This window comes from Glossina fuscipes, unplaced genomic scaffold (genome assembly GCF_014805625.2).
Source record: "Glossina fuscipes isolate IAEA_lab_2018 unplaced genomic scaffold, Yale_Gfus_2 1, whole genome shotgun sequence".
Taxonomy (NCBI): Eukaryota; Metazoa; Arthropoda; class Insecta; order Diptera; family Glossinidae; genus Glossina; species Glossina fuscipes.
The window spans coordinates 9552020-9566662 of NW_023998415.1; the positions used below are offsets into that span (position 1 = coordinate 9552020).

At 31.4% G+C, this 14643-nt stretch overlaps 1 protein-coding gene across 1 annotated transcript in view; it reads left to right on the forward strand.

Moving 5' to 3' along the window:
- Nucleotides 1-9422, forward strand: part of LOC119632411 (lachesin) — a 19621-nt gene extending 10199 nt beyond the window's left edge. Inside the window, exons 6-11 of the mRNA XM_038025304.1 lie at nucleotides 860-950; nucleotides 1073-1156; nucleotides 2306-2415; nucleotides 4674-4736; nucleotides 4816-5106; nucleotides 6094-9422. Of these exons, the coding sequence (XP_037881232.1) occupies nucleotides 860-950; nucleotides 1073-1156; nucleotides 2306-2415; nucleotides 4674-4736; nucleotides 4816-5106; nucleotides 6094-6170 (716 nt within the window). The 3' untranslated portion in view covers nucleotides 6171-9422. The remainder of the gene's footprint in view (nucleotides 1-859; nucleotides 951-1072; nucleotides 1157-2305; nucleotides 2416-4673; nucleotides 4737-4815; nucleotides 5107-6093) is intronic.
- Nucleotides 9423-14643: the final 5221 nt, after the last annotated feature.

A 14643-nucleotide genomic window follows, 5' to 3' on the forward strand; every position in this document is an offset into this window, starting at 1 on the left:
ACACACACACACACACACACACACACACACACACACACACACACACAGCCATATAAGTGCTTCTTATTCGGCTGTTGTCTATCTGTCTGTTTACATATTAAATGGATTACATTGATAACAAAGTATTACAACAAAAATCACGTACCTGATGTCATCTCTGAATTCTTATTTTTGCTTTTTCTACAGTAATAAACAAATCTTGCTATCCAAAAAGTTTTTAGTGCTTAAAAGTGCTTATGTACTGCTTACGGTATATACGAAAACGAAAAATGAAATTAAAATAAAAATAATGGCAGTTTTAAGTCCAACGTTTTCTTATTCCTTTTGAAAAAGCTAAGCGATATTTTCAAACTCGGCCCTTATCGTTGGGATATTAAATATTTTTACATTTACTATGCGTACATAGTTTTTTTTGTATATGTAGTAAGTGGAATATCATATAATGTAATGTAATATAATGTCTGCAGTCAATAATATCTAATACTAACTATTTTACTTAACTATTTGTTTTTCATTTCGTATTCATAAAGTTTACGTCATAGGATAAGAGTATTATTTAAAGCTATCATTAAACTGCCTGTGACCTATCGCGTTCTCCACCAACTTAATTTCGGCTCTTATGCTTTTCGTTGGTAGCACTTTTGTAATTAGCATACATATACATGCAGCGCAGAACATGCAAGAATTTTGAGCACGACAGCTAAATTGACTCAATTCACTTAAAATTTTACGTTAATTACCATCATATGTATAGATATATAGATAGAGAGGAGGAAATTAAGATAACTCCCGTAACAGTTACTTGTAAATATCTACTATTTAAGTATAGCGTGTGCTTGTGTCTCTCTCTATCTTTCAGTTTCGCCCATGATTTGGGTGCCAAATCAACTTGTGGGAGCTCCAGCTGGCACCGATGTCACCATTGATTGTCATACCGAAGCACATCCTAAGTAAGTTTTTCGTGTGTTTTGTTGCGATTAAAAATTTAATATACAAAAACAACAAAACAAATTACATATCAATGAAATTTGCTGTCATTTTCGTTCCATTGCAATTGCAATTCTTTGCTCAGGGCTATTATTTATTGGGTTTATAACTCTGTCATGGTGTTGCCGAGCAAGAAATATAAAACGGATTACGCGGAAAACTCGTACAGGTAAGCCTTTGCCAAACGAACAAAACAATGTGAGTATTAAAGTAGATTGAGACGCGAGAGATAATAAATATTGCGCGGAAACGCGATAGCTTAGGTGCATATGCAACAACAAATTCATTGCTCATTTCTCTGTAATAATTAAATTTGTATTCGGCAATTGATCGTTAGTAGAGTTGCCACATTTCTTTGTTGGCTTTTCGAAATTAAAGACAAGACGATTACTAAAAGCCTAGCATCTCCCACACACACACACACACACACACACACACACACACAACTATACATATAATATTCATTATTTAATGAATATCATCGTCAAATATGTGTTCGAACTGTGTTAAATTGCGTGTTGTATTGCAATTCAATAGGAGAAAATGTGTTTCGGCTAACGCGACGTATACATGTTGAAGTATATATACCCTGATGAATATTTTCCCAAAATGTCCGCAAAAATTTCAGTTTTCGATTAGTGCGCAGCACACTTTGTAGTTGAAACCTATGCGAATGCATTAGTAACTGCGAACGATAGCTATATACATATATATATATATACATAATATATGGAAGTAAAACGTGTTGTAAAATAAAACGAGGATAGGAGGAAACGTTCACGCAGTTTCATTCTGGTCGCCCAGCTTTTATCGGCGCCGGTAACCAATCAAGGATTAAAGCAACGTTGACAGCAACACTCGTGTAGAAAGATTATGGAAACTTGGATTGGTGAACAGATTGAATTTGATTTTTCTTAATGATATTATGTATGCAGTTTCATGGATTTGTTTTTATAGAGGCTTCGTAGTGATCTTTTAAGATTAGGAAAAACTGAATTTAGACAAAGTCCCTTATGTGGTTGGACGAAGTTCAACTTGCTCGATAGGAAGCCATCAGCCAATATATATCTATATATATATATATATACATATGGGTGCGCCTGTATTTTAATATAGTCGATAATGCAGTTTTCAGTTTAAAATCATTTTACAAACATATTGAAAAGATGGTGCCAAAATTTCGTTAGCAAGCATTTATCGCTTACCATATATACGGAATGTATATGTATTTGTATGTATACGCATACGTGAGAGTTAGCATTTGTAGAAAATATTCTTTTCATTTTTGTTGTGCACTTTGCTATTATTTTACTTTCAGAGCACATATGAAACTAACGATAAGAAATTTGCAATATGGAGACTTTGGTAACTACCGTTGCATCTCAAAGAACTCCCTGGGGGAAACGGAAGGATCGATACGTGTTTATGGTAAGTGCAGGATACTCAAAAACTAAAGCAAAATACAAAACATGTTAGAATAAACTTACAACTTGTGTTTATATAAATGGATATATATATATATATATATATATACATATATATATGTATATATTAATACTTATCGCTTGTACATATATTGCTATGAGCATTAGCTAACTTTTACAATGCATATACGTAGGTTAATGTGAAAGTATTGAGCCTCTAGACTGTAAAAACTCCAAGGTCCATTTTTCACGTATACTTTTTAGTTTTTAGCGCTAATTAACGCGTATGTGTTAGCAGGGTCGATATTTTTTTTAAAAAAATGTAATAAGTGGAGTTTTGTTAATCTGATGGAATTCAAGTACACATGTACGTGGCTGACGATCCTTGTGTTCGATTCCAAGGTTTCTTCTTTGCTATTGACTAAATTGTGGCCTTTCTCGCACATAGTATCTGCTAATGTGGGTGTGTTTCGTTCGACAACTAAAAAAAATTTTATATTAGTGTTTTATTGGTGCTCTCTCTCTCTCTCTCTCTCTCTCTCTTTCTCTCTCTTTTATTAAACTTCCCAAAGTAAATTTTTATTGAACGCTCGAATCTTTGCAACAAAGTAGCATATTAAACCTAAAGATAGACACAAGTAACGCTTCGGCTTCCTACATTAACGTAGATTTTCCTTTCAATGGGCACGCTATTCACTTTACGCTAAAGATAAGAAGTATTGAAAAAACGTTTGGGCATGCAATCATTAACTAAATTCGAATATTATTTTAAATAGTTTTAATTTTCGATGAAAATGCTTCAAAATGTGCACCGCAAGTGCTTGTGATTCCAAGTCGATTTTGCTGGCGATTATTCTTTTTCCTTTGTGAATAATGTATTCATCAAATGGCAAGTTTCTATACTCATTTTCCCAAGCCACTATATGAAAAAGAAATACACTCAACTTTTAGATGGGGTTCGCAAATATTTAAGAAAATTTCACGTATGCGACGGTTTATGGGCGTTTGTGGGGCCGATTATGCCGATCTCCGAACACAATCTAGGGCTGCGGTGAAGGCGCTAACTATAAACTTTTTATTCCGATTTTTGTGTTTATATGCGCTCTCAAGTAGCGGAGCATGGATTGATAGAAAGGTAAGAATGAATAAATCAGATCGGAGTTTTATTTCGCTTTAAAACGCAAATAGATCTCTTATGATCTCTTTTCCGCTTGGATGCCATAAAAATAGATACATTTAAAATGTGTGTTAATTTCTCGGGTGCTCGTATAATAACTTTATGTTATAAAGAAAATCTATTTATAAATGTATTCATTGCAGTCCATTCGAAAAAAAAAAATTGAAACATTTCAAATATTTTAGCATTTTTTCGATTGCAATGAATGCTCATTTAAAATTTCGCAAAGTGATGCATAGAATAAAGTAAAAATAAGTTACATAAGCATTACATTTTGGCAAGGTCGATTATTGAATACTCTATGTCATATCGCTTAATAGAATTCTTTAGCTATTTTCATCATAAAATATTAAATTGTTACCATATAAAAGAAGGCGATTTAAGGAGGCCGGAGGAAAAAGGTTTATCTGAATCAATTTTAGCAGTGTGAGATCATAAGTGAAATCATTATTATTATTATGGACCAACATCCAATTTAATTAGTAAAAATTACGGTTTATTACCTTATAAAGGTTTACATTATTCGTGAGAACGAATATGTGGGCGAAGGCTTGAGATGGATTTAGTAAGATTTAGTAAAGTCAAATACAAAAAAAAAAAAACTTCTTAAATAGAATGATCGCAATTAATTTTCAATAGTGTCTTTCGTCTTTGGGTCAAAAGGCGCCGGAGAACCCTTCTGCGCGTTACATGCATCCGCGCATATCTAATTGATTCTTATCCCCAAATGGTGTAGGGTATAAGAAGTGTTAATATTTCTATGCATGCAACAGATTTTCTGATGACTTTACTAAAAATTTTTGCAATTTTATAAGAAGAATTGTTTAAATATTTATTAAAATGGAAACTTTCGTATGAATGAATTTTATTTGAGAAAAGCCGGAAACAGAGTAATATTAAAAAAAAAAAAAAAAAAAATTCCTTTATATTTATCTATGAATTTTTTGTTTTAGTTAAAAATTAAATTTTATATAGAGTTTGGTTTCTTTGTCGGAACCAACGAGAAGAATTTTTAATATTTATTTTGTTATGAATAAAGAGAAATATTTCTTGCGAAATGGAAATGTGTTTTTGTTTATTTACAGAAATACCTCTGCCTTCAACGCCGTCTAAGCAAGTGACTCATTCCACTGTCGAGACTAGAGAGAGTAAGCATGCATTGCTTCGGTTAAAATTTCGTAATAATGATTATGAAAACATTACTTGTATTTGTTCTTCTAACTAAAGGCAACATGATTCTTGGGACGCGTAATGATTCAGTTAAAGGATTACAGACTGATATGTATGGTACGAAAAATGAGATTTTTACAGGCTCAGGTGTTGCAGGAATACCATCGTCGTCTTCCATGTCATCGTCGTCGTCATCTCATGCATCTACTGCATCAGTCGCTTCAATAGCTGGAAATGGCTTATCGGCCTTTGGTTCTGTTGGCAATGCAATCGATCGTAAAGGTTCACTGGCGATAGGCAAAAGTATGTTTTATACTGAACATCCACCTAATGAACTGGGCAGTTCGGGTAAGCTTTTATAAATATAAATCCATAAATCTACATATGTACACCTAAATATGATTTCAACTGTGTGTGCAAACTCAAAGTGGGCTTTAGAATGCTCTGAGCTCGGTATATTAGAAGAAGAATATGATAAGTGAATATGTGTGTCAGTTTGTTTTAATCTTCGTTAAGGGTTGCATGATATTATATCGAAATCTCGTTAAATTTAGGTTAGGCAGTTATATTTTCAACAATGTTCAACTTTGTTCAACGCTTTGTAGGTCTTGCTCCCCGTAACTTCTGTAAAGAGCTCCTTTCGAATTCATGAACTGTTTGAGATTACTCTCTTATATGAACAAATAAATAGCTTAGGGGGTCAAGAATATCTGGGGAACATCATCATACCAATACATTCTTCTTCTTCTTCTTTTTCTTCCTCATTATAAATCCAATGTAATTATCTTTCGATAAAATCAGTCAACCCGATTACTCTATTCGTCTGTGTGATTGTTTGCTTTCCAATTTTGACAAAATGTGGAGGAAACATATATTATTAACTTCGAGATTCACTGACCATAAAAAAAGAAACATAAGTGTTCTCAACTACCGAATCAAATTGTTCGACAAGTGTAACAAATATGCGTAAGCGCTATTGGAAATGTACGCTGCGTGGCCGTCGAATATTGTATAGAGCATCTTGTGAGCTTGTTGAGCTTTAAATTGAGATTGACAGAATACTTTCTGGCCTTATAATCCTTTTAAAGTTTACTGCACCATACGCTTGTAACAATATTTATAGAAAGTAACTACAGGACAGGGCATGCGATCTCTTTATTGGCGGCCTACGCGAACTTAAAACATATAAATGCTTATCATATTACGCCCGTACATATATCATAGATTTTTCAATTACAGTTTCGGTATTTAGTATTGAGAAGGAAGTGTTTTCATAGCTTTTGAATTCGTTGTTAACATTAGCTTTCACTTTTTGTGGTCCTTTTCTTCTTTCAGCCTTCCCTCTCCGACAACCAACGAATTTTTTACCAATTTTTGTTTTCATATTTTTATTACTTGGAAGTCTTCTATGAATCAAATTGATTTGCTATTTAATGTAAAACAAAACAAAACAAAACCAAAAACAAAAAAAAAGAAGAAGATATTAAAGAAAGACTAAAACACGAAATTATACATGCCATATATAGCAATGTTAGCGATAGACATTAAATAAAAAAAATAAAAAATATATAAAAATTACTTATATAATAATCTGTGAGGTTTGTACACACGACACTTAGGCTATAAGTAGGTAAAATTGAGGACAAAACTAAAATAAATAAATAAATAATATATATAAATATACCTATGTATAAATGTATATATATATATATATATATCTATATGTATGTACTTTGTTATGTACGTATTTAGTTTAGTCAATAGTTAAGAAAAATTCAAGCGAAATGCAAAAAAAAAACAAAAAAACAAAAAAAAAATTGTTAAATTCTCCGCAATGGATAAATAATTAACTGCTCAACACAGAACAAAGATATGCCTATTTTAGAAGTGTTCTGTTAGTAGCTTAATAGACGTATTTCACGTTTTAATAGCGCCCTAGACCAATACGACTTAAGCTATGTCCGTTCATCTGTCTGTTGACAATGGGAAAAATTTAATTTTTAAATGAAATTCTTAGAGTTATTCGAAGCCTGACATAACGAGACGGGCCGTTCTCAAAAATATTTTTACTTAACAGAGCCTCATTTACGGGACAATAAGCATATCATAATCGTTTAGAATTAATTACATTTGCATGTACATATAAAGCAAGATATATTAGAATAAAATAATAATGATTTAATTTTGTGCATTTCGACTCTGCACTTAGTGACTTTAAAAAGAATTCTCGACACCTAATGAGACCCCTTTAGCCAACATCGTCCATTGATCCACTGATTTTTTAAATATATAAAACAAATTAAGGAAAAAAAAAAGAAGAAAAACATTGGTCGCTTAAATAATATGTTGCACGTGTGAAAATTAGTTGATCAATCTGCCCTCAAGTTCTTTGAAATTGGTTTAAAGGCTTGCGTCTGTACTCGTTCTTTGACACAAGAATTAACGACTATACCAAAAATATTGATATCTTTGAATTGAATTCCGCCAAGTTTTAAGTCATTCATTGTTTAGGGAGGGGGAGAAGAGGAAAAAGCGGGTTTCCGAAAATTCCTTACTCATTACATTCGTAACAAATTTTCTCTCGAGTCTACGAGAAACGTCGTAACAGGGAAACACACAAATCTGTCAACCTCTGCGCCGATTAAAAACTTCCATAAACCGTAAAGTTTACGGGTCACGTCGTTCGACGAATAAAACTAGTTGGCATGCGTCTAGATATATTATAGAATCAATCTTCACTATTCCGACTTATACGAATTGTGGTATAAAAAACTTTTCTTTTTTTTTACACGAATTTCATTTACTTATACTCAAAAACATTGAAAGTCAGTAAAACAGTAAAAATAAGTCTGAATATTTTTTAGCATTGCATTAATTTAAGAACTATAAGATTTTCGATTTATTAGTGTCCGAATTAGACAATGCATTTCGGCCATTCACAGGGACATTCACAGTAGAGCGAGTAGTTCTTTTTAAACGAATTCAATATTGAGGTATTGCTTATGATGTATCGAATCGGGTAAGAATCGTCGCCATTTGGGTATCTGTTGTAGCGGATACTTTTATTTTTTCTTAATTTCTTTGTCCGAAATTGTGGTTGACATTTGTTTCTTTTTTCTTTTTTTTTTGTTTTCTTTTTTTAGAAAATAGATAAATGTTTTACTTGAACAGAACTTGACTAACTTCGAAAATTGTATCGAAATATGAAATATGAAATATTTCGCTTTAAAGAAAGTCAACACATAAAACAAACGTAGCCCTTTTTTTGTCAGTTTTAATTGCCTTCCGTCACAGTCACAAGCTTGTATGTAGAAAAATGAAATTCTCACTTTTTGTTAAAAAGTTTAATATCTGAAAAAAAAGGAAAAATGTTAAAAGTATACAGATTCCTCCTTACGTGTAAAAGTTTAAATGATTAACTCAAACGTGCCATTGTTGCTTTGATTTATTTTTTCACGGGTTTCTCTCAGTCAATTCCTTTTAAAATTTTAAAATAAATAATTAAAATCATTATGGTGAGAAACCAAAATGCAACTACGTAGTTCAAGTAGCGCAGAAAATTTTGTAGTTGAGACCACCTTTAGCATCAATTTTCATTACAATATGTATGAAAATTAGACCTTGTCACCATAGCATGTGATTAAGCTCAAAAAACGGTATAATCACATTTAACTATGGTCCAATTCAACCCAATGTGACCTTGGGACAAAATATGTCAGATGGACAGACGGACGGATATACGTGCTTAAACCTATCCGTGTAATATAAGATGGGTATAATTGAGGTCCTTGTGGATGTTGCATAAATCTGTGCAGATATATCCTTACCTATCCTACGCTAATAAACTGTTAGGAGAAACGGTTCAAGTTTATTTCAATGGAAATTTTTTTTTTTTCTAACAGTTTATACTGCGTAGTGGGATACGCGAAACGCGTAAATGTATAATTGACTTTTTAGCAATGAAAGGAATGTTCTTTTGTTTTGCTAGTGCACTGGTTCGCTATTGTATTTCTTTGTAATTTCATATCCGTTATCGATATATTGTTATCTTTCTATGCAGAATTTTAATGATATTCAAAACTCCAACAAGAAAAGGAACGGATTAACGTAAATGATCCAAATGTTATATTGAATGAGATTATGGGTTTGATAAGATCGTTCATAGCGAGACTGCATGTTGATGAGCGTTTTAATATTAACGCAAAGGTGTCGCGTTTAAATGAACTTTTATAATATTTTTATTCATTTTGTTTCGATTGCTATCTATTCACAACCTCTTTGCCAGAAACTGTATAGTGTTTTGTGTGTTTATGCAATTTATTTTATCCAATAAGATCTCCTCTGAAGAATAGCAAAGCAAATTGGGTGAACATGTTTCGTACAATGCAACAACGGTTTTAGATTTTTGCGGCACTAAAAATGCATTGAACGCAATATTTTTTTATTTTTACAATTTTATATATATGTTATTTGTATGGAAGGGGAGCAGAGAAAGGATATGGGAAACTTTGCTCGTTAAAATGTTAATAAATTCATAATAAATACCAGTTTCTCCTATAAGATATATGCACATTATTCTCTTCTATCTCGCGTTGAGTAAAAACATTGAATACATTTTTAATTATTCTTGCTTTGACCATTTAAAACAAAAAACAAAAAACAAATTTAGATAAATAAATAAAACACAAAATCTCAATTTAATAATTTGCTTGAAATCATTTTTTTTTTTTTTTTTTTTTTTTAACTAAAACTTGAAATTGAAAAATAATTGTAAAGCCAAAATTCGGTGGAAAATATTTGAAACAAGATATTTTCAAATGATGAGAGCGACAAGATGTGGAAATGTGCATCGAAAATATCGCTGTCTGTAAATTAACTTAACCATACCTGTCTGTCCGCCTACCTTTCTGGTGATGAAATCCTTAAATAAGTTGAAAGTTTCATTGCACAATTTATTTTACATATATCTTTACTAGTATTACTTATTCTTCTTCTTCCTTTCTTGCTGTTGCAGCAAATATTCAAACGTCTCCGTTCTTATGCAATAGTTGTTCAAAACAATCAAAATCCAGGCGACAGCTGCTACGTTTCTATGCATTTCTTGTTTTTTTTCTTTGATAGCCATTATCTTCTTAGCATCGATAAAAGCAGATAATTTTACTCTTTCAATATCATAAAATGCTTAATTAACCGAAACAATTGAGTTCGGTCTTTCGTTATATAAGAATTTTATTGATTTTTTTTAAAACAAGTAAAGAAACTATAGAAGGCCACGGCCCATCATTAAATATCCTACATTACTTCGTTTAACACATTTGTCCATATAATGATTTTTCGAAATAAGGCAAGTTACAAGGGAAGTGATCCGACCCGAACCCTTCTCAATAGCGTTTGTCTTTGCATAAATCAAAACACGTCGCTATACCAAATTTTACTAAAATATCTCAAACATTACGATCTGCTGAGTTGAACACAGGAAAATGAGCCGTTCAGACAGAAGGACAGACAACTTTAAAACGATGCGACGAGAAGCGTTATAATAAAAGGTGAGTCTATCTCAAATCTTTCTCGTATGGCTTTGTATGAAACGTAGTGTAGGGTATAAGGACATAAAATGAAAGTCAATCTGAACGATTAACGCGCCAAGATAAGATAGCTTTTGAAAAATAGCTGAAAACTTGTTATTCACGCACTTTCACGCAAAAAACAAACCAAAGAAAATTTAAGGCAGATAAAATTCATAAAATAAAGGGAAGCGCTTAACTTTAATTCTTAGACGAAACAATAAACCATACGATAAGTGACTTCTTCATAATTCATAATAAGCGAAAATTATATTAAAATTGGCATATATATAATCCGGTATATATATATTCATGTCATGATGCTCAGTTTGTAAGTCAAAGTTTATTTAACTTAAGAAATAATAAATCAAATACTTATGCGAGTTTTCATTTCGATTTTCGATATCTTTTGTTCTACCAATAATAAATTATATATATAGATATAGAGATACATACATGCATACTTATCCGAACGGTATAACTATATTCTCCTATTAATATGACCAAAACTAATTAAAATAAAAAAAAAAAATATTTATATAAAAAAAATAAATAAATAAATGAATGAATAAGAAAAGAATGAAAAAACGCAACAAGAGTAAAAATAAATAATTTAATGTAAATGAAAAATGCTCAGCAATTTACTACGAACGTAATTAAAACACATATGTGCGTGTGTGTGTATGTGCATGCACATAAAGAGATTGTTGGCCAAATAATATTTATATAAATGAAACAATCACGAAATTTCATAGTATTTGGCACAAACAGCGCAAACACACACTCATACGAGTGTTAATGTATAAGTACATGCATGCATACATTTATGTTTATATGCATACGTATATTTGCATATATACATATATATAAATGCATGAATACATATATATATATATATATATATATATATGTATATGTATATGTATGTATATATATATATATATATATATATACTTGTAACTATTTATCTATTTGCATCTGTATTCATTTATCTTTTACATCATAAATCATTATGATTGTTGATCTCGACAAGAGAGAGCAAAATACACAAGATTATCATTAAAATGTTATGTGCAACAACAGTCAGTTTATCAGTGTATATATATATATATATATGTATATGCATATATGCGTGCATATGTATGTAATCACAATTGCAATGAAGAGTCATTGCGTATGTAAATAAGAAAAATGTTGTATATATTATGAAATAAAAGCACTATACAATGTACTTTTATTTTTTTTTATTTTTTTGCTTTTCTTAAAAGAACGCATACTTGCAAACATATCATTCAAAAAAGTGTTAACACACGCAAAAGGAATATACGTGTACTAATACAGGGGTTGATAATGAACTCTGAAGTCATAGTCAGACATAGCTTCGTATGAGAGAATTACAATTGGATTTTGTAAAAGCTTCTCATCTGCACGCGATGTAGATCTGAACTTCTGACATACAAACACAAACACAAACACAAACACACACACGCACACACACACACACACAAATGATCTTCTTAATGACAAGCATTAGCATTTAAATTTCTTTTCACTTAAAGAAAACAAAAATACTGACTGTTTTAGGGGAAGCGCTCTTATATTATTTTCTTTCTCTAATTGCCCACTAAAAGTATTTATTTTTTAACACTTGTCGCCGATCCACAGAACATCAAAAATTGGAAATAAAATTAATTAAAAAAAAGTATAAAGATATGAAGGTATTGGAATATTTGCTATCATAATAACAAGAACAAGAAGAACTTGGCGTTTATATTAATAAACACTTTTACACTTGATTGACTACTGCAACGAACTCAACCAACCTATTACCATAAGGTTAAAACAAAGAAAATAAATGAAAATAAGTGAAGAAAATAAAAAATTAAAATTAGACATTTGCAAAAAAAAATTCTCATAAATTTGATATTTTGTTTTAAAAATTGACAACAATGACTGAGCGCCTGAGGGTATATCTGGGATACGCTTTAACTACAGTAAATGGAATAAAAATAGATGCGTTTGTGCGAGCATATTTTAGTTAATATATTCGGATGAATTTTATTATTATTGTATTCCATATTTTTTTCTACGTCATTTAGCATCTACAGCTATTGTGGGCCTGTCGATGGTTGCATTCGTTTATTTATAAACTTAGAAATGCGATGAAAAGCTAAATTTTAGTTTACTAAACTTTAACTGTGTTTGTTACTTTTGTGAAACAAAATAATAACGCATTGGTCCGGAAAAGAGATGCATTTAAGGATAAGAAAGAAAATAGACGATCGTAGCTAAGGATACCTGCAATTATTGCGGCAACTTAGAATAGGTACGCTTTAGAGAATCTCTGAGATATTACAAATGAAAAATGACAAAATTATTGTGACTTTAATTTCCCGTTGCGATTATAAACTAAATCGTAACTTGGAATAACTACATAGAAATAGAGAAAGAGAGAAATAGAGAAATACACGAAGGATTTGTTTAGCAATACAGAAACACTCTGCAGAAAGTTCATTTCAAATTTTCGAACTCAGATATTTTTGCAAAAAAAAAAAAACGAAAGGACACATAAAACATAATTATCAGCTAAATAAGTATAAATGCCAACAACAAACAACCCTCAAGAGAAAATCCATTAAAACTATTTATTTAGTTTAAAACAGTAAAGTAAAGAAAACAAAATAAAACAACAAAAAAAAAAAAAAAAAAAAAAACAAGAAAAAGAATAATAAAAACAATAACCAAGCGATAAATGTATAAACTAAAATATTTATAATTCTTACATAAATACATATATTAAAAAAAAAAAAAATAAAGAAAGATGCATACATACATACATGTGGAGAGAAAACGATAAACCTGGCAGTATTTTTTCTTCCGATAGATACCTCTTTGTAAAAACAATAATGAATAAAAATGATAACAAAACAGCTATGGTAAGTTCAAGTGCATTTAATAGGTTGGAGGGAAAATTCTTGCGTATTTTAAATAAGCAGATAATGTTTCTCTGTAAATACAAAAAAAAAAAAAAAAAAACCAATAGCTAATTGAGTCATTCGGTTTTGTTTTGTTTTTTTAGCTGCTGTATAATATAAAAGGAGTGTTTTTTTTCCGTTCATCATTTACATGTGGTATTTAAAGTGAAGAATATGTCAGTAGATAAAGTTGCATTTGCGACACTGCATATTGTATGAATTCCAAAAAGAGGGCAACTCATCGGTTGCATGTAAAAATTGATGTGCGATATTTGGAAAAGATATTGTGAGTGTTCGTACTTGTCAGAGATGCTTTAGCAAATTTCGTTCCGGGGATCTGAGCCTCCAAGTAACTGATCGATAATGAGGTTTTGCGATCTATGTTGGAAAATAATTCAAATTGCAGAAGAGTTTGGCATTCATCGTACAACAACTGTTGAAGATCACCTTAAATCTCTTGAGTTTGTGTTAAAGCAAAGTACATGAATAAAATCCGATAGAACTTTCCTTCCAACCTATTATTAGGAAACTTTTCCTAATATTTCTCGTGAAACAAAAAGAAACGAATTTGATTTGCTCTCAATATCGAGATGAACTTGCTGGATAACGGTTATGAATGCACTTTGCACGGGCTGATCAATCGACGTATCGTATTATGTGTGTGTGAGGCATGAATTTGACCTCGTCGTTTTCTAAGAGAGAGAAACAGAGAGTGAGTGTAAGTAAGTACTACTATAGGGTCTTGAATTAAATTTCGATTTATTGATTTGAAAGTGCCGCCTTTAAGCTATGCGCAATTATATAAACGATCAAACTAAAGCGTACACAACATTGTTTCTTGTAACTTTGAATAGATGTAGTTCGGTGCAAAAACAAAAAAAAAAAGAAAAAAAAAACAACCATTTGCCAGAAACTTCCATATTCGTGCTTAATTCGAAGAATGCTGCTGCGCGTTTAAATAAATGCAGGCCATTAACAATGACGAGAACGCTGAATAACTATGGCGACTGCATTCGGGACGACCAACTGGGCCTGTATGGATAGATAATGTTTTGCTCCAACCAAACGAAACAATCGCAGCAGTGTGCTATAAACAATAATTGATGCAATTACAAATAAAATTAGCGATGATATGCTAAGAAACCGGATACCGTAACCTTTCTGTAACAAGATATTCGATATTCGACTCGCTCACGAAATTTCCTGCCTCTCTCGCTGTTGTCAGCAGAGTTGACTTCTTACAATTAACATGAACTTCAATAGATGGTCACGCCATTGCTTGTTCGATCGGTGCTCTCAACCTCATGACGATACCAAAGTATGGATCATTTTGGGTATAATCTTAG